This window comes from Gallinula chloropus (genome assembly GCF_964237585.1).
Source record: "Gallinula chloropus genome assembly, chromosome: 2".
NCBI lineage: Eukaryota > Metazoa > Chordata > Aves > Gruiformes > Rallidae > Gallinula > Gallinula chloropus.
In genome coordinates, this window is record NC_140086.1 from 42,942,884 (window position 1) to 42,966,104 (window position 23,221).

Here is a 23,221-nt window from a genome sequence, read left to right on the forward strand (position 1 = left end):
GCTGTTGTAGTGGGAGAGACAATGGTTGACCAAAAACCCCTTTTTGAACTGCAGCTCATTGTCTGAGCAGTAACACATGAAATACGTGCTTGTAGAGATGAAAAGCTGTGGAATGATTCTGTCTTTGTGACTGATCATATAGGAGGCTGAATGAAAATACAATTGAGTGGTGTATCTTTCAGCTTTTTCCTAATGAGAAAGTTTTAGTCTTATTATTCCTTTCATAGCACAGTAACTGTGCTAAGCTTTTAATGAAAAGAAAAGGAAAAAAAGGCAAAATTAAACTTGTGAGGATGATTTTGCATACACATTTTTCTAATGGTATTTTTTTGTATAAATATACATCTCATTATGATAAGCATGGCACTTACTGTGTGCCACACGTGTAGGAAAATATGCAACTTTAATGACACCACTGCTGGCTTGAGTTGGAGAATGGGAATGGGAAGAACTTTAGCCTGGGAGTCCTTTTCCTATAATGGTCTCTAGCAAACCTCTGCAGGCTCGGTAACCAGGTTGCTGCTCTTTTTCCCCAGGGTTTACTTAGTAGAATAAGAGTTGACTCTGTGCATGAAAGGGCTCTGGCACTGTAACCAACCAGAAGACAGCCTTCATTCATGATGCATGTTCACATGGGCTATAAAAAAACCCAACTGTTAGGGTAATGTAAAATGGTATCACTTGCATAACACTGCTTTCCTATTCAAAACTCTAATCCATGTATATTTTGCTTCCTACTTTTTCTTGTGAGTTTTTTTTGTTTTAAGGGAAAGGGTGAGTTGTCTAACTCAGAAGTGTTGATGAAGAAATAGACATGTGTTGAAGTATGCCAGTAAAAACTAGTAAAGCCTAGTTTGGAAGACTGAACTTTAACACTTGCTGTGTAACTGTTCCTGTAAGAAGTGATGTGTTCTTCTCTTCACTCAGAGTTCCCAGTACGTACAATGTGTTGCTGGATGCCTGCAGCTGATGCTCAGGGTCAATGAATATCGCTTTGCGTGGGTAGAAGCAGATGGAGTGAATTGGTGAGCATTTATTTCAATTTATATGGATATACTTGCACTTGCAATAACATGTTCCCCAGTGACCTCTTTTGGAATAGAACTCTATTGCAAAGGACAGCTGCTCTGTTCGAATGCAAAACCTATTTGTTTTCAAACATTAATACAGTCAAACAGGCAAATTGAACTTGCAGATACAGGTACCAATGTTGAGGCTGTAACGCTGCTTTACTTTCCATGAAGAACTGTTTAAATAAATATCTGAAGGGAAACACAGCTGTCTGCAGCTGAAGATGCTGTTTTTCACTCAATAGAACAAGGACTAACAAAACGAGTTTCTGCCAGTCTTCCTCGTCTTTTCAGTTTGAAGTTGTTCAGTCTGAAAATAGAGAAAGGAGAAATGTTCTAGAGCTAAGCTCAACTTTTTTTTCACACATGGCTTCAGGTAGATCATTCTTTTATCCAGAGTCTCTTCATAAATAGCTCTGCATGAGGCTAGGATGTTGTCATTCATATTATTTAAAAAATACCTGTGTATAATAACGCTCGGCCATGCATGCCTCTATTGGGGATGGTGGCTATACAGTTTGCACTTTAAGAAAAAAAATAACCTTGTACTCTGAAATGGAAAAAAATCCAAGTTGCCAATGAATTGAGAATTCAAGATGTATGTGTGTGTCAAGGTGACAGCATTGAAACAAATATTTTCATCAAGGAAGCTGTTTAACAAACTACTAAGGCATTACCATAAGCTTGAATTTCTTTGTTTTGATAGCTGTGATCTTGAAAGTAGTTTGATTTATTTTCTGGTTTTGCATTTGTTTTGCTTTTTTTTCTTTTAAACTGGGCTAGGGTTTGGGTTTTTTTTTTTTCTGAACGAGCTTGTTACAAGTTGAACAAAGTATGTGATTTCTTTGAGAACTTGTGATATTACTACTTCTCTAGTGGTGATTTGTGTGTCTGTGATGTGTTACCTATGAGCTGTTTCATGAGAACTCACTTGTTAAATGACTGCTTCAGCTTATTTTGGGCACTCCTGTGGAGAGAGAGAATCAAGGTAACAAGTTCCATTTGTGTAGATTTTGTTCTGTCTGTTTATGCCTCCCTCTCAGCTCTGAAGGAGTAGGTATGTGTTTCTATTTCTTCTAGAATGACAAATCATGCTGTAAACATGCACTAGAAATAAGTCTTGGTGAACCTGAAGATGGATACAGTACCACATCCGTTCATATGGGAAAAGCTGCTTTATAGCTGTAAGGCTAAGGAGGGAATAACTAGATCTCTAAAAGATGTTTTTCTGAATGAGCTGTTTGTACAAAGATAAATACTGGTGCATTATAGTGTGAAGTGTGTGTTGTATACTCATCTGGAGCAGCACTTCCCAAAAAGTTCCTGTTAAGCATTTCTTCTGATGTTTCAGGGTACGGCAGTACAATCTATGCAGCTGTTATTTACAAATCAGATCTATGGCGTGTTAATTTTTCAGTATCATGGGGGTCCTGAGCAACAAGTGCGGTTTCCAGCTCCAGTACCAGATGATTTTCTGTGTGTGGCTGCTGGCATTCAGCCCTCAGATGTGTGAGTATCTCCGCCGGTACAACATTGTCCCGGTGCTGTCGGACATCCTTCAGGAATCTGTCAAAGAGAAAGTAACCAGAATCATCCTCGCAGCCTTTCGGGTAAGTGTCTGTTGGCTGCAGTCACACTGCTTTTCTCTCTCTGAAAGCTGTGTTTTGCTACAGGTAATATATATGCTATTACAGGTAATAAACACCTACTATTCAACATTGTCTTAATAGAAGTTAAACTAAAAACCCCTATACTAACATGGGCACTAGGGATTTCCCTCCTTCAGTTTAAGAGGGTTTTTTTTTTTTCTACTGGTAGTAGTGTAAAACAATGGAGTTACTAATACATGATAAACTCTGCTTTATGAAGCTTTAATGAAAAAAATACCCCTTTAAACATGTAGCTATCCAACTGACTGACTTAGACATTATTTTTATCTATTAGTCTGAAAATATTTTCTTGGTGGCTCTGTCAAGATGAAGATGGATATCCATGTAAGAGTAGTTAGTTGACTTAGTGTGTCTGTGTTAACCTGAAAATTCACTGGTCCTATTTAAGATAATTTGGACGGAGCACCTAGGCTTGATATTTTCATTGTGAGAATACCAGTTTGTGTTAGTGGATGCTAATTGTGTATGTGCAGATAGTTATGTGTGCATGCTTGTCAAGTGTCTTGTGTGCAGTAGCGGAGTGCAGCAATAACTTGTAATCCTATCTTAAAACAGGACTTATGTCCTGAGTAGGACATGTAGATCTTGGAAACTTTGTTTTCTGAATAAGGTAGACCATAAAAATAAGGTACATATCCTGCTGAAGGAGGTCAGTGGTGCAAGGTGTTTAATAGGGGCTGTTCTTACTGTGTAGAAGTCTGTAGGTGCTTGAGTGTTCTTTAGGATCTTAATGTTAGGATTCAACAGGGATGTATGAATCCTAACATTAAGATCCAGCTTGAGGTGAGGGTTTGGGGGCTCAGCAGTTTTATATTCAATTTTTTCCAATTCCAAGGTCATAAAAAGTAGACAAAATAATTGGTAGTTCTTAGATTTAGTGTGTTTTGAAAGAGGACCTGACAATGAACCCAAGGTCTTTTATTTATTAAGAGTGTAGAAGGAATAAGATGGTCCTGTTACAGGCTTTGGGGGAAAAAAAACATAGCTGTTTTTTTCTCCAGTGTTGAAGGCTCGTATTGGTATGAAAATGAAGTTATAAACTGACAGCCAGGAAATTACAGAATAGAAATTAGACGAGGAGCTGTGAGTTGGGTACTTCTGTTTGTTTTGAATCAACTATTTTCTCTCCTTACCTATTAAAATGTTTTTTCGTCATTATTCTTAGTGTGTTCTATGTCTGTTTCCTACCTGTAATTAACTTTGTGCCTTAAGACTTATTGCTGAGTGATTTACTGATCCATTCTATTTAGTCATGTGTTCCTGTGTGTAGTTTTCTAATTTATCCCTTCATTTTCACTGTAAAAAGCTTGAATATCTCATCAGGGTATGAGATGGGTAATAATATTTGGAGTGGCTTCCACATTTGCCTGTAATTCACGTAGCCAGGAGTTCTTTGGGAACTCTATATGCTCCTTGAACTTGCTGAATTTTGTCTTTTGAGATTCATTATTTGTTCTTTTGCTCTCTTTAGCACTTTTAACTATAAGCAATTTAGCATTATTTTCTGTAAATTACCTCTTACTTCTCAGGGCTGTTACGGAAATAGAAACATTTTAAAGCACATTAAAGCTAATTGTGTGTGGCCATTAAAAGCAGTAATATGACTTCTAGTATGCAAGTTTTAACACTTATTTGCAGTGTTCTGCCTTACTAACTAATATGATATCAGATATCTTAGAAGCCTTAAATGCTGTTGTCCTGTGGCATGAGGGATGCAGTCAAATTCTTTCTGTATGGTTTCATTGCTTATTTCTTGTAGATATGAAGGCTTATTTATATGAACACATGTTCTGTTAAGGACTTTGTCTTTTATATGGAATTCATGTTTTCACAGCTTTATCTAAAAGTGCAGGTGGTTAGAAGCTGATTAAATTGAGTAGAAATGTAATGAATAAATGACATTGGAACTTGACTATTACACTATGTGCTTGTAATTCCAGTCTTGACAACAAGCTTCTGTTTGAATAAAAAATGTCTAGTTGGAATATTCCCAATTTCAAAAGAAGCTCGTCTAATCCAGATGGTAACTCTTGAATTGGAAAGATGTCTCCAGGGATTTTATTTGTGGGTTTTTAAAAGACTTTCTTGCTTTATGCCATTGCTGCACAGAAAGCTAAAATGATAATCCCAGATAGTAGTTGTTTATGGCAGAGACTCTGAGATTTGGCATATAAGCCTGTTCTTTGAATAACTTTTGCAGTCAATCTGATTTCTTGTGGAAAATCAGCAAAGCAGGTACATTGCTTACTAATACTGAATCAAGTATGGTTGCATTACTTGCATCTTGCATAACAAAATCTTTTCTTTTAAGTTCCTCTTTGTCTGCTATAGTGACAGATATGAATACTCTTGTGTAGCAAGGTCAGTCCAGGGCAATTAATGTTTCTAATTGTTGGTGTCAAGCAGCCACTGTGTGGTAGACTTACACTGTACTCCTTTGGAGAAATTACTTCAGGAAGTGGTCAATTGTCTCACTTACCGACACTTTTTAATTTAGTAGGAATTTCTTTTAAAAAATCTCTTTGTTTCAAAGTAGTCTGTTCTTAAACCAACCCAAATAAATGAATTTTTACTCCTCTAGAATTTGTTAGAGAAATCTACCGAGAGAGAGACTCGCCAGGAATATGCTCTTGCCATGATTCAGTGCAAAGTTTTAAAGCAGCTAGAGAATTTGGATCAGCAGAAATATGATGATGAAGACATCAGTGAAGATATCAAATTTCTATTGGACAAGCTTGGTGAGAGCGTGCAAGACCTTAGGTATGCTTTACAATGTGAAATTAAAAAAAAAGCAGTTATATGACCGTTAGTAAAACTTTTTTCATTTTAAGGATAAACAGTGTACAGAATTATGATAAATAAATGCTGGTTGATAAGGTAGAGCATATGGAGATGCTGGTTGTATATAGAAGTTTCCTATTCTAGTTGAGTATTGACAGGCTGAATAGGAAACAAATGATTGCTTTTGGATATGTGATTTTGTAACTTAGTTAAAGGATTCCGGAGGGATCTTACAGGAGTTCCAGTCTAAGGCGAAAACAACCTGATTAGAGTTACATTGCAGTCCAGTTTTTGCTAGTGCTTATCTAATTCTCTTGTGCCTAAACTGAACTGCATATTGTAGCTTATGTCAGAAGTTTAATTGGATGAAAGGCAAGGTCTGGGATTCTTGGTTGGGGAAGTTAGAACCTAGAAAACAGGCAAAATAACCAATTAAATTCCCAAATGTTGTGGTTGTGTGGTTTGGCTTTTCCCTCTCTTTTCTTTATACCCCTTCAGGAATTGTGTTTTGGGGTGGATGGAAGAGTATATTTGAAAGTAATTTTTTTTTGTTTCCCTTCATGCTTTTCCTTATCTTTAGTGATGAACTCTGAGACAGGGAAAAATTGTCATACTCTGTAGAGAGCTGACTTCCAAATGTGTCATAGCAAGGTGTGCTCCAGCTTTGTCTTGCTAGGGAGAGGCATGTGCGCACGGTTCAAACTCTGCTCGCAGAAGCATAGTTAGGGCTTTGGTGTTGCAGCTCATCTGATGAGTACAGCCAGGTGTTTCTTGTTGCAGCTCATTTGATGAGTACAGTTCTGAGCTCAAGTCAGGAAGGCTGGAATGGAGTCCTGTACACAAGTCTGAGAAGTTTTGGCGGGAGAATGCTGTAAGACTAAATGAGAAGAATTATGAGCTACTCAAGTAAGTTTTCAAGTTTTGAATCACACACTTCTTTAATATTTTCTGTGTTTAACTGAACCTGTCTCATACAGGTTTTATGTTTCAACATGTAATAATGTCTAGAGTCAAAGCAAGCCAGACCATCTTGCAATTTTTAGAATATGTGGTCTGGTTATTTTTCAAAAGCAGAATTATTTGCCTTTCCTGGCCAAAATATATCAATGGTGATATTACATGGAATAAGTCTAGCTTAACTTCTGTGCAAATCTGTGTCACTGACACTCTTAATGCTTTCACTGGAAAAACAGCTACACTAATTGGTGTTATTAAATGTTTTTACCATATCTTAGTCTTAGTTTTGTGTTGTTGATGTGAGTGATCATGTCCTTTCTTGAATTCTTGTGGCTTGAATGTTATGGTACTGTTCCATGGAAAATCTGCTGCATTAAGTTGCAGCCTGTCTATTTTGTATTGGAATTGGTATATGTAGATTGTTAGATGAAGTGAAACTGAAGCTCATCTTTCTCTTGGAGTATGGGACTTATTTGCTGGTTGCTGAAAGTATGGACTCAAAAGATGTCAAGGTCTTAAATAGCCAATAGGACCTCTCAGTTGTTTAACTACACTGCCATTAACGGATAATGTGTGATGTTCTTCCCGTTTGGTATTTGTTAATAAGTGCCAGACCTGATAGGAATCAGGAGGTTGAGGGGAGTGTGTGAGATGTTAGAAGACAGGGCAAAAGCAAGCTGAGCCTGAGCTTTATGTGCATTTCAGTCTGCCCTGAAACCTCACCAAAATAAATCTTATAAATTCCTCCCTGAGGGCATATTGCTGAATATGTAGGATTGTAGACTTAAAAGTGTTAGATGCTGCCAACTGCAGCATGAAGTTGGTGTTGAAGCTTAGTATTTCCTATTGCAATTGCAGTGTTATTCTGTATTCTGGTTCTGTGACTGCGGCAGCACATACACAATAAATTTACCTAGCTAAGTCAGTGATCTAAAATAGTTCCATTAAAAAAAACACCAACAGCAACAATAAAACCCCAAAACCCAACCAAACAAAAACCTGACACCAAAACCAAATACCACCACCACTCCCCTACCAAACCTCCCAACCCAAACAATCCCAGCCACTCCCTCTCCAAGATACTGTAAAGATTCTTGCACCTTAAAACTTCTCTTTTGCATTGCAAAGCATTTGGCAGACAGTCCTTTACTGCTTCAGGCCACAATTTTATTTCCCATTATCTGCCATCTTAATTGTTTTTTAACCCTAATATACTTAAGTTTTCTGTTAAATGTACTTTAATATGCCAATTTAATTTCACCAGAATAATGTTCTTTTTAATTCCAATTAAATTTTTAACCTATTTATTTCAACTTGTTACTAACTTTCTGTGATTAGAGCACATTTGTCATCTCACTAGGTGTAGATAAATCTAATTTTCCAGTGATCTGTATCTTTTTATCTTTTTAAATGTACTGTTAGTGCCTAACCTTCATATCTTCATGTTCCTCCCTCCCCTGTTATGGACTAGAGAATAGTGTTACTGGTAGCTGCTTTCCACTAAAACTGATTACTTAATTAAAAAATGCAGATGTTATTAAGAGTTGGGAAACTGTTTTCTAATTCTTACAACTTTCTGCTCATGGTAACAAAAAAATTAATATATGAAATTGGAGTAAATTACAAAGTACAGCTTTCATCATCTCTGTCTTTGAATTGGGATTAAGCTGCTTTTTAGACCAAAACGGTTGACTGAACAAGTGATGACTTTGAGATTAAGTTGAAGTTCTTGAACTAAGAGTTTAGGTGCACAGACCAAACAACTCAGTGTGCTGCTTTGTCCTCAGCTGCTAGGGTGCTCTGTAATTTTTAAATGAATATATATATATATATATATATATATATATTAGTGTTCTGCCTCTCTTGTCTTCTGTGCTGCATTGAGCAAGGCTGCTGATGTAAGGTGAAGAATAGCGTTGTGGAAAGGCTGATAGATACCAGGCCTGTCATACCCTACCTTGACACATCGTGAGCCATGCAATCTTACCACTTTCCGAATCCACAGTGCAGGATCCCAAGCGCAGGAGCTGGCAACAGCATGCAAGCATGACTGGGCTCTCCTGTACAGCAGGAGCATCTGTTGGCCTTGTGTAGGCTTTGTGCTTGTGTCCCACTCCTGTCTCAGTCTATCTGTAGGCTTGGTTAGGACAGGTCTTGAAGCCAGTGTATAAAGAAAGGAGGCATTTGTAAGCCTTGGTTTACAGGTCTTTATAGATATGGCTCACTAAACTCACTCTAGTGAATGCCTGTAATAATTCTGTTAATTGGGGCAGGATCTCCATTGTTTTAAGCACAAACTGCAAAGCTGTTCTAGGTTTGCTATTTGACTAACTTGTGAAGCATTTTTATGGTCACAGGCTTTGGTAATTCAAGTTACCAGTGATTTTTAAAAAATAAAATCATCAAACTCAAACCAACCAAACAACATAAACCCAAACACAGAAACCAATACCTGTTTTAAATTGGTTTTGATTGTTTCAAATCTCTTCCTAGAATCCTGACAAAACTTCTGGAGGTTTCTGATGACCCACAAGTGCTGGCTGTAGCTGCTCATGATGTGGGAGAATACGTACGACACTATCCCCGCGGGAAACGGTAAGAAAAATGCCAATGTGCTGTTACTCAAGAGGCCAGCTAGAGTATCTGCTTTGCCTCTGGCTTTTTGGCTTATTTATATTAAAATATGCTACATAGGGATGGCAGGTTATGCAGAAGTTTAATTCACTGGGATGGTGAGAAAACAAACTAGATGAGGAAATGCAAACTACATCTTTGACTTACTGTATTTCAGTGTCTCTTAACAGTGAAGGGAGCCTATGTCTAAAGAAGTCTTGAACAGATTTTGGGCCTAAAGTGGAAGACACATGCCAGAAGAAGTTAGAAGAGCTAATAAGAATTTAATAAATAATTTTGACCCTCTGTTATGACTGTTGGATTATAATTACTGGACTTACAGTAGGGATGGACTATTTCAACAATGATTAAGTCTGATTTTTGATTTAAAACTACTGGGATAAGGTTTTTTTCTCACAAACAATTGCTATTGTTTGCAGTGTTAGCACAGATTCAGTTATTGTTCTTCTATTCTAGCATGTTTTAGCTACACAAACACATGCTTTGGCGAAAGTGTTAATGTTTATTTTAAACCTGAATTCCTATAAAAATAGACAGACATTGCTATGTTTTCTTGCTTTGTTTTGTTTCACAAGCCTGTGAGCAAAGATGTTTGTTTGCTGAATAATTGCATCTCTAAGGTAGAGAGATCACTGAAGCAGAAAGGGGCCTTTGTTCTATGCAGGAATCATGCTTGTCAGTCACCCAAAGGGGCATGTGGCCATTTTTGTAGCAAAGTAGTCATATGTTTCTGGTTTCTGTGTAGGGTTTAATGGGGAAGATAAGAATGGTCTCCTAGGCTTGCTGGGAACTTTATGAATGCTTCTTGAACAGTCTGCTACAGTATTAGAATACAGGCAACAGACAAAAACCAGGAAGATTTCTTCACTCTGAGGACTCACAGCCCTTGTAGTCCTGTAAACAACCTGAACTGGAGATATTTTTAGATTTTTAATTAACTGATTATTAACAAACTGTTTTCTGACCTTTCTTAGTGAACCTAGAACTTCTCAGTGTGTACCACTTGTACCAAGCAGTGCTGTGGATTTGCTACTTATCTCTTGAGTCCTCCAAAAGAAACTTATGGCAACTGGTGTTTGGAGGAGAGGCAGAGATACTCTCCAGTGAGGTGGAAACTCACACTGCTGCTTGCAAGTGGGAGGGCAGAAGGACTAATAGTGGTTGCCCCTGCTTTGACCTGCCCTTTGTCTGACACAGTTTTACTAGGCACTTGCAATAATCTGGGAGAGCCTGTGCACATCCACCCAGACACGGCATAATGCTGGTGCTTGTATGGCTGTGCAGCTGCAGGACCAAAGCTGTGGGGTTGGATGAGTGGGTAAACAGGACCTGTATCTCTCTCTCTCTGTAGTTAGAAAAGTGTACTGCTGGTGAGACCCCAGCTCTGTTCAGCTCCCGGGCTGTTAATCTTATTCTGAAGTGCATCAGCCTTCAAAAGGAGTGGTCATCAGTAAATAAGTGTCAGAGATGCTATTCTAACCCACATTCTTACATCAAATTATAATATTTAGCTGCTTTCTGCTTATGGGCTTGGCTTATTTAGCTTTCTGTGAGATGGACAAACTAAAATGCCTCTGTCTCTTTCTTTTAAAGCATTCCCTTTGAAATCCTGTGTATTCTTGCTAAGTATAACTTAGGCATTTCTAGGACCAAAAGCTTAAAATACAGAAGGGCTGTGTGTCACTTCCCATGTAATAATAGTCCATTTTTTACCATGAAGTTGTTTGATACAATAGCTGTTTACTGCTCCCATGCCTGAGTGGCATGTCACTTTCATTGTATGACTCACTTTGAGAACATATGCTATTTGTTGGTTTAGAATCAAATGTCTTAATATTTTTGTTTCCTTTAAGTATTTACCTTTAACTCTTCACTGGATTGTGCTTCAGCCTTCGAAGGTTGCAGAGCCTCAAACTTACTCTAGTTTACCTGCTGTGCACACTAGACACCTAGAGTTACAACTCTGGTTAACATCTCCCTTTGACAAAATAAAATGTTAATTTAGATACTTCATTTTTTGCTTGGTGGTTCTTTAATGTTGTCAGCTTAGCTTAAATTTGCCTTTAAAGGTGCAGATTGTGGACTAAATTTTTAAGGCAGTAGCACTGTGGGCTTCTACTAAGGCTAACCAATGTGCATTTTTCTGGCAATATAATAGGAGAAATAAAGTCCAGCATTGGAGTTTGCTGTCACTGAAAATAAATGCAAATTAGAGATCAGCCTTCCGTGTGGCCCCAGTGTTTCTGCTCTGTAAGATCAACACTTTCAGTCACCTGAATACCCCGAACATACATTTTATGTTTTGCATCTACAAGAGATTGACACCTAGAGCTATTCCCTTCCTTAGGTCATCATTCAGAAACAGTTTAATTACATTCCTTTTTTCATTATGGTCTGTTCTTAAATATTTGGTGTGGATATTGTATTTATTTTTTTTTTCCTGTAACAGTCAAAGCTGCTTTCACTTCATCTCCTGTTTCTTCTTTCTCCCTTTAAATGGGTCATGTTAAAATCTGGCTCTTCAGCATCCAGAAACTTGTTTGAATTGCCACTGTTATTATGGGCAATGGTCCCTGCAGATGATATACACGTACTGTAACTGGCCCACTGGGCTCTGTTGCTGCTGTAAAGTAAGCAGATGTTCAGAAGAGGGAAAATGGAACTAAAAGTAGTGTTTTGGAACTTGAAGGAATGGCATTCACTGTGAACTTTCTCACAGTTGATTACCTTTTGGTCTGAAACACATAGCTGGGGGGTGATGTGCACCCGTAGGTAGTGTTATGCAAGAATGGTGACACTGTTCTCTGACTTTCAATACTATCAGCCAAAATTTCACTGCTATAGTGTCATCTGAAATACTCTTATTACTGATTGTGATTATAGGATTTAAACTTTTCATTTTGATTTCTGCATACTCCTGGCTTAAAAAGGCTGTTGAAGTTTAATGCCTTTTTTACCGCCTTTCAATTCCTGAAAATTCAGTGTTTATGTCAGTCCTGTAATGAGGCAAAAAGTTCTTGTTTGTGTTTCATAATCTTGTCCTTGTGTGCAGTGGTTTTGTATTTAACAAATGTTTAAAAACTGAGTCATATAAGGCAGGCATAAAAGTTCTTGTGGGTTTTTTCTGATCAGTTACATTGCTAATAATTTCTTGAATTCTTGGCAAGGATTTACCAACTCAAAACAATTGCACTTTTGTAAGTGCATTCCTGTTGTATGAAATATCCTTAAATACTTTAATATTGTTGGGAAACAATATTACCTGTGGTCTCCAGCATGGTTTTGACAGAGTTGTAAAATGCAATGGGAAATTCTCTTTTTCATCTTCATGCTATGCCTTTATACCTGTTCTGCTGTTTACTAAAATGTGTTGTGCAGCAGTAATACTTTAATTTGGCCATGAAAAGAACCGTAGTAAAATCAGACAATCTGATGCTATCCTGCCACTCTAAGCTTACATTAGCTAAGTATAATCCAAACAGTAGCCTCTTCAGGGGATATTGTGTTTAATTACTCAGTGACCCATGAGAGAACTAATGTAAAAAATATATGCAAGTCAGTAAGTAATCAGGTTACATATTCCTTGCAAACTCTCTCCAAACTTTCTTTGTAGTGCCAGACCAAAATACTCCATGTAGAGAGTCATCTGGATAAAGGGCTTCTTCCTTGATTGTTATTTATTTAAAAATTTATGGAAATAGGTAGTGGGTAGCAAACAGAGTTGTCTGATGTGAATTCTTATAAATAATTCAGTAGGTCGTATGAGATCTGCATTTTTAGCATGTCAATATGCTGGGTAATAAATACATTAATTACTATGTGATATGAGCTTGACCTCGTAATGCCTTGAACATGGAAGGGGTTGCATAGGAGAGCTACTGGGGAGCTGAAGTAATGTAAAAAAAGGAAAATCCCTTCTCTTTCAGAGTGATTGAACAACTTGGTGGTAAACAGCTGGTAATGAACCACATGCATCATGAAGACCAACAAGTTCGTTATAACGCACTACTGGCTGTGCAGAAGCTGATGGTTCACAACTGGTATGTGAGAATTATTTAACACATTACCAACAGCAACAAATATTGGCCTGTGGGGAGAGTATTTAAGGCTGTAGATTCCTTTAAGGGGGAATAACATTTCATGTGGTAAGACTGCAGTTGTTAAATGACAGAGCAATGTGATGTTGATGTGTAAAATCTTAGCTGTGTTTTCTGTATGTTTCATTTGCAGTTGAATTAAGTAGCTTCAGTTCACAGGAGTAATTCACTTGATCAGTATATTTTAACTTGAACTACTTTGTATTTAATATTACCTGTAATTTAGTCCTGTGTGCTGTTTTGACCCTGGCTGGAGGCCAGATGCCCACCGAAGTCACTCTGTCACTCCCATTTTCAGCTGGGCAGAGGAGAAAATATATATTGAGAGGCTCAGGAGTTGAAATAAGGACAGGGAGAGGGTCATTCCACAATTAACATCCTGGGGAACACCGCCTCAACCTGGGATAGAAAAAATATCTAACTTACTATACATACACACAGTGAAACCGGAGTCAGATCATGAGAAGTACAACCAAAACCCACCTCCCCTCGCCCCTCTCTCTTTAGCAGACTTAACTTTATTCATGGTTTCTCTCCCTTCTTCCCCTTCATCAGGTGGCATGGGGGAGAGGGTGGAGGGATGGGGATCAGAAATGGGGGTTTCAGTCAGTTCCTCATGAGTTGTTTTCCTTTTTAGCAGGGGTTGGGGGGGCATTCCTCACACTCTTCACCTGTTCCAGTGTGAGGTCCCACCCATGGGAAACCATCCTCCATGAACTTATACAGTGTGAGCCCTTTCCCACAGGGCTTCAGCTCTTCACCAGCTGCCCAATTGTGGGTCATTTCTGTGGGGTGCAGTCTCTCAGATCTAGACTACTCCAGTCTGGTCCCCCATGGAGTCACAAGTCCCCCCAGCAAACCTGCTCCAGCGTGTGCCTCTCTCCATGGGCTGCAGGTCCTGCCAGGAGCCTGCTCTGATGCAAGTCACAGTGTCTTCCATATGTCTCCACCTACTCCAGTGTGGGGTCTCTCCAGGGACTGCAGGGGGATTTCTGCTCTCCATCATCTTCCAGGGGCTGCAGGGGGATTCACAGATCCACAAAACTGTAGGGGTTGGAAGGGACCACCAGAGATCATTGTGTCCACCCCCTCTGCCAAAGCAGGTTCCCTAGGACAGGTCACACAGGTGACAACCTGCTCCACCATGGTCTTTTCCACAGGCTGTAAGGAAGTCTCTCCAGAGCCTGCAGTGCCTTCTCCCCTTCCCTTCTTCACTGACCTTGGTGCCTGCATGGTTTCTTACATCTTCTCACTCCCTCCTCTGGTGGCAAAAAGCAGCTGCTTGCATTTTCTTCTCCTAAATGTGATTCCCAGAGGCGCTGTGACCATCGCTGATGGGCTCGGCCTTGGTCAGTGGTGGGTCCGGCCTTGAACCCAGCTGGTATTTACTCTGTCGGGCCTAGCGGAAGCTTCTAGTTGCTTCCTGCAGAAGCCACCCCTGCAGCCCCCCACTCCTCCTCCAGAACTCCACCAAGCAAAACTATAACAGCTTGCAAAACTACAGCCTTCAAAACGTTAAGGATGTGTGTAGGTATTTTAACAAACTTCTTAAGCTCAGCTGAAGGAATCAGTTGCTTGATGTGAGAGTTGGTGTTTCAAGTACTTAACTTGCAGTTGCTTAGCAAAGGGCATGCCTGACCATTCATTGCATTGTTGTGTTTCATTCTAGTCCTTTCCCCTGTTCTAGACTATTTTTCTGTTGCTGTTTTAAAGGGTGCAGGTACAATTTGTTTTGAGCTCCTGGAGTAGTAGAAGTTTATGGTTGGTTAGATGAAGTTGAAAATCACTTGCTGCTATCTCTTTCATCAATTCCTGAGCACAGCATTTGAAATAAGGTTTTTCTTTCATTGTTTGTGGACTATTTCTCTAACACTTTCTCTGATAAAGCTCCAGAACCCCTCAAGTTCTGGCCACAGAACTTGCTGTTGAGTGGTGGTGCCTTTCCAACAGAGCACAGGACTCTGTAGTGAAGTATTGAGGAGCTGAAGTGCTCATGTAACAACTTTGAATAATTTACTAAGCTGATTAGCTATGCTGAGCATAAAGCACAGAGAGTTAAAAATACTAATGAGGAATTCTTAATCTGATAATTAACTATGATTTCACCAAAGCTTCTATTTCCAATTTGGCATTGCCTTAGATAAAATGCAGCAGTACACTCAAGTACATTGGAACGGAGATATTGAGATACAGAAAACTAATTTAATTTTGAACTTAAACCAGCCTTTTATTTCTGAAAAGCTTGGTTCTTGGAATTTTTGTATAACTTTTGTCAGTTTTTTTTCTACTTCTGACAGAATGTGAATGTTTCTAAAAGGCTGAGTAGTGATGGTGCTAATGGTGTGAAAGCGGTAGCGGAACAAGCTTTAAGTCATCTACTTGCTGTAGAAGACAAGCTAGCGAGGCTGACGAAAAGTTCCTTTCCCCTCAGTCTGTAGTAGATCTGGAAAACAAAGCTCATTTCCCCCCTTCTGAAAAATAGGGGTTTTAACTTTCACACGTTACACAGGATCACAGAATGGTAGGGCTTGGAAGGGATCTTTGAAGGTCATCTAGCCCAACCCCACTGCTAGAGCAGGATCACCTAGAGCAGGCTGCACAAGACTGCATCCAGGCAGGTTTTGAATGTCTCCAGAGAAGGAGACTCCACAACCTCTCTGGGCAGCCCGTTCCAGTGCTCTGCCACCCTCACAGTAAAGAAGTTCCTCCTCATGTCAAGGTGGAATTTCCTGTGTTCAAGTTTGTGCCCATTGCCTCTTGTCCTGTCACTGGGTACTAATGAAAAAAAGACTGATCCCATCCTCCTGACACCTGCCCCTCAAGTATTTATAAGCATTGCAAAGATCCCCCCTCAGTCTTCTCTAGGCTAAAAAGACCCTCAGCCTCTCTTCATAAGAGAGATGTTCTAGTCCCCTCATTGTCTTTGTAGCCCTTTTTTGTACTGTCTTCAGTAGATCCCTGTCCTCCTTGAACCAGGGAGCCCAGAACTGCATGCAGTATTCCAGATGAGGCCTCACCAGTGCAGAGTAGAGGGGAAAGAGAACCACGTTTCTTGATTCACCCCAGGATACCATGGGCTTTCTAGGCTACGAGGTCACGCTGCTGGCTCATGGTTAACCTGTTGTCTGTCAGGACTCCCAGGTCTTTTTCCACAGAGCAGCTTCCCAGCAGGTCAGCCCTTACAGCCCAGCCTGTACTGGTGTTACAATACTAATTTGATTGTGCTTCCTCCCGGTCTCATACTTGTGGGAACCTTCTGTAGTAGAGGAAAACCATGCACATCTAGATAACATACTATGACAAATCCAGACTTAACACTTTACATCTAAGAAAGACTTCAGTGCAAGACATTAAATTTCAGAGTGTGTGGAGGAGACTAGATGGGTGGTCATGTGTGACCTAATTATGGGACAGTATTGTTGTCCTGGTTCTGAGTAGGACAGAGTTAACTTCCCCAAGGAGCCAGTGTAGGTTAGCTGAGCTGGCCAAGGGTGTTTTCCCTACCATGTGACATGTGCTCCATAAGGGGGCTGGCTGAGGAGAGGTGGGTCCACACGGCTCCAGGACGGGCTGAGTTTGGTTGGGACGGTTTCAGTGCAGGTGGGTCTGGTCTGTTGTCAGGTTGGTAAGTGCTCTGTGTTACCTCTGTGTGTGTATTCTGTCCCGGGCTCTGTTGCTGTTCCCCTCTCCCTGTGCTGTGTCAGCAAACTGCAGGGGAGATGGGGGAGCTGAACCATGTCAATTGCCAGCCGCTCAGCTTAGTGATAATGCTGCTCTCCTCACAGTGCTCTTCTGATACATTTGAAGCATTCTGAGTATTATAAACCAGCTATAGCCAAATAAGTGTGGGAGGCATAGTTAATGAATTTGCCTTCTGTAGTGGGAATAGGTCTTATTTCATGTATGTTCAGATGTCTTGAAAATCTGGTAAAACAGAAATATAAAACTGGTCTTTCTCCAGCACAAACCTCACTGGTAGTAAAGTCTTCCTAGGTGCCTAACTTGGCTCTCTCTCAATTTCAATTTAAGCATATTAATGTTAAAAACATTACATCTGGTCATTGGATTTGTCCGTCTCTTTTAACAGCATGAACACTTACTACTTTGCATGCTTTTCACAGTTTGTGAACCTTTAGACTTCAGACTGAGAGACTGCAGTTACATCTAGCTTCAGATCTTCAGAGGTGTCAGTAGAAAGGATCTGTTTAAGTTAGTGCCATTTTCAGATTCATATTGTCATCTCTGTAGGAAATATGTTCTTGTTGAATCCTTATTGGAAGAAGTGTCTGGGACACATCATCCTCGGGTTGTATTTGTCAAAGCAGTGTTCCCCCTAAAATGGACATCAGATAGCTTGAGTTAAGGAGATGACACATCACGGGTACGTGGGAAGCTAGATCTGTCTTTCTATAGATCTGACTTTTGATGTGTGTCAGGAGCTTTTCTGTTTCATAGCTTGTGTGGGGAGAAGAGAAGGCAGAGTCCGGACACTGCACAGTGCTGTTCAAGTGCCTGCTTAGCTTCTCATTGGAGGGATTACTCTGCAACTTCAAGGTTTTGTTTCTCCAACTCTTCAGAGATGGAGAAACAATCCTCATTTCTCCCCTTGCTTCCATGTGTCTTGGAATTCCTGTTACTTCCTTCAAAGCAGTTGTTTTGTATTTTTTTTCCTTCAACGTAACTGGCACGGAATAGCTCTGCATTACTCTGACACAGGCATGGCAGAGGTGGTCAGGCTCTTCCTAGATCTGGAGGGTGAGAGAAGGATGAGAAAATAAGGGGCTTGCTCCACCAAGTTGAAGCTTGATGCAAGTTTTGTGCCTGGAGCAGCAGAGTGAGGAAAACTTGTATCCGAACTGGGGGAGTGTGATGGGGCAGCTGAAGTGGCATTCTGCTTAAAGCACAGCTGCATCGTTGTCTCCAACTAACTCAGCTTGGAGACAATTAAATCCTAAGTAATTTGAATAGTTCATTACAGGCTCCTCAACTGCCTTTTCCTTAGGGTTTTTTAAATAGGGGGTAAATGGGGGGAAACCAGACTGTCAGGCATTCTGTTTAAGAGTGAAACTAGGTTGACAAAAGCAGTAATTGCTGTCAGCTTTTCAGATGAGGTAAATTCAGGTGAAATATTTCAGTTACAGTTGGATATTAAATGTTCACGCACTTGACGTGGGGAGTGAAGGTATCTTTTTAGCTGCTCTTCGCGTCTTTAAATGGTAATTTAGCCTGTGTTTTAATCTCACTTGAGCTGTTAGTCATGGCACCCTATGCTAATGATAAAAACTTGTTATTGGCAGATGGGGGAGTTTGGCATGGCAGTGATGGTGCAGTTGTGGCTTTTTTTGTCTCTTGTTCATTTTGTGCTTGAACTGTGTATGAGAAACATCATCTCCTTATTCCTTGTCTTTAGGACAGGGAATAAAGTGTTTAGAGACAATACCCAATGTGACCGTTTTAGCACTAGGAACTGGTTTTGGGAACCTAATGCTGGTTGAAGCAATGTTTTTAATGATGCAGACTTGTAAATTATCAAATAATTAGTTTCTGAAGTGACATCACTTACATATATCACTCCAAAGAAACCCAGTATGTTAATCTTTACAGATGAGGCACGTGCCTTTCATGTGCTTCATGGCATGATGTTTTGCTGAACTTCAGTGATGGATGTTGTAATTCAGAGCACCTGCAGTTTTCAGCTCAAGTTCCTTCCAGAAACAATGGAGAGAAGCTCTTCACTAAAAGAAGAGCTAGATGATGGCTAGGTTAATTCTAGATGTCCTACGTTTAATTTGTACTTTATTTATGACCTTACAGGTCATCTAGAACATACTGTGTCAGTTTCCAACACTTGCTTGTCTTTTAGCTGGGTTAGGCCCAGGAAAGGTTTACTTATGACTTATGTAGCAAGTGTAGCGTGTTTGTGTTTCTTGCCAGGTCAGCAGTAGTGCTGTTGAGAGTTGGGGACCAGAGGTCAGAAATAAGAGAGAGTTGTTACAACATCCAGTCTAGCTGAGGGGTGCAGCAATAGATCATGTGTGCTCTTTGTTCAGATAGGTGTAAAATGCAGTGGTTTAACCTCTATAGGTCAAAAGTTCTTTAGTATTCATGCAAGTCCTACTGAAGCTATGATGGAACTGACTGCAGACTTGTTTATTTTTCTTCTGGATGAGTCAAGATCATGGCAGAACTCACAGTGCCTTTTGGCACTTGCTCCCATTGACTAAACTGCTGGACTGTGGTGCTCCACCTCACTGGCTATGCCATCTCCTCAGGAACCTTTCACCTGAGCTGTAAACTTCCTTTAAAAAGGCAGCCCTTTTAGAATAAACTGCTATTAATTGACTTGATACTGACAGAGAGAGTGAGAGTATGTTGGAGGATGCTAAGCAATTTGTGTTAGGATGCATCATTGCTGCACGATTGAGTACGGTATTGGAAGTAAAATTAATAAATGGCAGACTGAATGAAGCAACAAGTTCAGATAGGCTTTGAATCTGTGACATTCATATATAATTTTCAGAGTGCATGTCCCAGACAAAATTACTTTCAATCTTTTCAAATGATTAGTTATACAGAGAGACATTAAAAAGCCTGAAACTGCCTGGGATTCGCAGCATATGCTATATTTAGAAGCTGTAGTTTTGTAGAGTTAGCATAGAATGTTCAGCATTTGTCACTACTCTAATTTGGTACAAACTTTGTTCTCCAAAGCCCATGTATCCTAAGATAGCTTCTGTACTGTGCTTTTGGTAGTAAGAAGTGAAAAGTGTAAGGATAGTTAACTGGCAGCCATCAGGTTTGCAACCCTCCCCCCTCGTTCTACCAATGTTAAGTAGTGTTTAACAGAGCAGGTTCAAATCTAGGCAACAATGTGTACGTGATAATGCAATCCACAGCATTTACTTATCCTTTTTCTTAGTCTTCAAAATCAATATAATTCCTATTTAATAGTTAACAGATGTTAACTAAAGAAGACAGATTGTGCCCCATATAAAAATTAATACTTGTTTTAAGAGGACACTTCCTTGCTAGAATGAGACAAGTTAGGCAAAAATCCAGTTAGTTCTAGTCACACTTGATAACTTTCACAGTAAGGGTGACATTTCACTGCAAGGGTGACAGAGCACTGGAACAGGCTGCCCAGGGGGGTTGTAGAGTCTCCTTCTCTGGAGATATTCAAGACCTGTCTGGATGCCAACCTGTGTGACCTGTCCTAGGGAACCTGCTTTGGCGGGGCAGGGGGGTGGGCTCAATCTCTTGAGGTCCCTTCCAACCCCTGCAATTCTGTAATTCTAGTAGGAGTGCTTCATCTTTTTATTTGAACATAGATACCTGTTCTTGCAAAGCTGCACTCCACACAGGTAGGGACTGTGGTTCGGATTGTGCATACGCTCTTTGGGATTTCATGTCGTGATCCTGTTTTATGTAATGAGATCTGCACTGCTTGTAAAACACCCTCTAGTTTTTCTAGAGCTTCTGTTAGCATGGAGTGAATATCAAACATTCTGCTCAACTTGCATTTTCCTTCTTTCAAAGAAATTGTTCATTTTCATGTGCTGTGATGGAAAAAATGTCACCAAAGAGGTAACTGCTTGGTAGTTTCATTTCTGATTAGTGTTCTGTTAAAGATTTGATTTCCTGATAGGAAAATTCAGTTAAACATTATCTATGTGTGTCAGAAATATTCTGTGCAAGCTTGAAGCCCTTAAGTATTGAAAGCATTTTGCTAACTGTTCACAGTGGCAACTAAATCTTCTGACTAAATGTAAAACCACTTTTAAAGCAAGCTGCATGGTTTAGTCAGTTTGGTTCTCTTCAGTTCTCAGAATGGCTCTCTGTAATTGTTAGCTTTTAGCATGTTTTAACTGAAAAATGGCTTATGTCATTTCCCTAACAGAAAGGCATATATTGAATTGAATTTCATAGGTATTTTTCTTTTTATAATCTAATAAAGTTTGAGTAATAGCCTTGTCATAGGAGCTCATTGATCTGATGTTTCTTTATGGCTTGCATGTGAAATTGTGAAGTGGAAGTCTAGAATTATTGGGAGAAAACAATTCACTTGAGAGTTAAATGAAAAAAGTAACCAAACCCCCTATGCCTCACCAGTGCCTGGCTGAATGCCTCCAAGGCAGGCACACGTGACTGGAATGGGTTTGAGGGTGACTGCCAGCTTTGTCCTCTGCTGGATTAGATGGGGACTGGAGAGATGGTTGCAACCTTGTCCTGGTGTCACCACTTCATGACTGTTGCTTGGGAGGTTCCAGGGATTGTCACATCTGTGGAGGTTTTTCAGCAGTCTAGCACTTACCAGCCCAGTACTTTCAAGGGATTGATTTACATCAGTTGTGCACCTTGAATACCTTTTTGTAAAGCCACAATAAATGATTAAAATGGTTCTGTCTCAACAAATCCAGGTTGTTAGAATAGTTTGAACAAATTTGTCATCTATATGTAGCATTTCTCCTATGGGTCTATCTGCTGCCTGTCCTCTGAACTTGTTTAAATATTCATTGTATCTTTGATTTGTCTGTAACAGTGTATTTTGAGTTGCAGTGTCATTTGAGTTGCTTGAGTCATGTGGCAGACTCTTTATTGTAGATTTATTATGCTTCTGTACCCTTTCATAAAGGGAAGAACGAGCTTTTCATTTTCGCTTTCAAAACCATGGGACTTTTTTCTTTACTAAATATAAACCTAAAATCATTATTTTTATCTTGTCAAGGGAAAGCTTTCTTTTTCTTAGGAATCTCAGTCTGCTAAAACAAGGTACAAATTACAGATGTTGAAGACAAAGTAATTTTTTTTTATAATGTAGTTCTTCAATAAATTGGATTTAAGCAATGTTTGAAATTAAATTTTATTAGAAAAGAGAGAACAGGAAAAAAATAGCCCTTCAGAAAGGGTTGTCAGGCATTGGACTGGGCTGCCCAGGGAGGTGGTGGTGTTGCCATCCCTGGAGGTATTTAAAAGCTGGATAGATGTGGTGCATACGGATGTGGTTTTGGCAGGTTGATGGTTGGACTTGGTGATCTGAAAGGTCTGTTCCAACAAAGACAATTCTATAATTCTGTGATTCTTCTCTTACATGTTTCATCTACTTCCCTTGCCTGCTGAAAAGAAGGATTTCCAGTTTTCCTTAAAGGACAATCTAACTGCACTGGAATTTTGACTATACCTCTAAAATTAGTAGTTTTTAAACTGCAAGGCTTGTTCTTTTTAGTGCGTGACCTTGAGAATTCTGTTGGAAACCTTAAAACTTTCCGATCTCTCATAGTTTGTTTGGATTTGACAATGGTTCTTTGCTCAGTCTCTGAAAATTAGCATAAAACCTTCAGGTAGGGTCTTGTGCCCAATTGCAAGTCCCCTTATTCCATCCTTGCTGAACTTGGTAGCTTATGTTTTGGATCAGTTTCTTGTGCATTTTCCTAAACGAGCTTTAAACGCTTGCTGTAATTATTATGGTACTTGCATGTATCTCAGCTTGCGGATGTCAGTGTCTCATGTGCCAACAAAACCAATTAAATGAATCTGAAGGAAGAAACAAATTCATGTATTCACCTCCAAGCTTCCTTTTCTTCGTGGAAAAAGCACTTTGGGTACCATAGAAAATTGTGTGTTTAAAGATTAGGCCCCGAGAAGGGGAAATTGCTAGTGTGGAAGGAACCTTAGTTATTTTAATATGAAGGAAAGATGAATTTGGAAATGGAAATTACTTACACCTCACCACCAGACTTCTGAACGACCAAGGGAGTGAGAAAATGTGGCGGTTCAAGTTTTGTTGATCTGAGCTTTAGTTGAGAAATGGAGGGTTCTGTAATTACTCTGAAGTGTTGTGCTACACCTGCGTGTTTTGATGCTGTTCTGCAGCACAGGGGTTCACAGAATCACAAGGTTGGAAAAGACCTTTGAAGATCAAGTCCAACCATTCCCATCCTAAGCTAAACCATATCCCTAAGTACCTCATCTACCCTTTTTTTGAACACATCCAGGGAAGGTGACTCAACCACCT

At 39.7% G+C, this 23,221-nt stretch overlaps 1 protein-coding gene across 1 annotated transcript in view; it reads left to right on the plus strand.

Moving 5' to 3' along the window:
• Positions 1–23,221, plus strand: part of ATP6V1H (ATPase H+ transporting V1 subunit H) — a 50,323-nt gene that overhangs the window by 21,561 nt on the left and 5,541 nt on the right. Inside the window, exons 8-13 of the mRNA XM_084259963.1 lie at positions 928–1,025; positions 2,488–2,680; positions 5,322–5,500; positions 6,302–6,427; positions 8,972–9,073; positions 13,039–13,152. Of these exons, the coding sequence (XP_084116089.1) occupies positions 928–1,025; positions 2,488–2,680; positions 5,322–5,500; positions 6,302–6,427; positions 8,972–9,073; positions 13,039–13,152 (812 nt within the window). The remainder of the gene's footprint in view (positions 1–927; positions 1,026–2,487; positions 2,681–5,321; positions 5,501–6,301; positions 6,428–8,971; positions 9,074–13,038; positions 13,153–23,221) is intronic.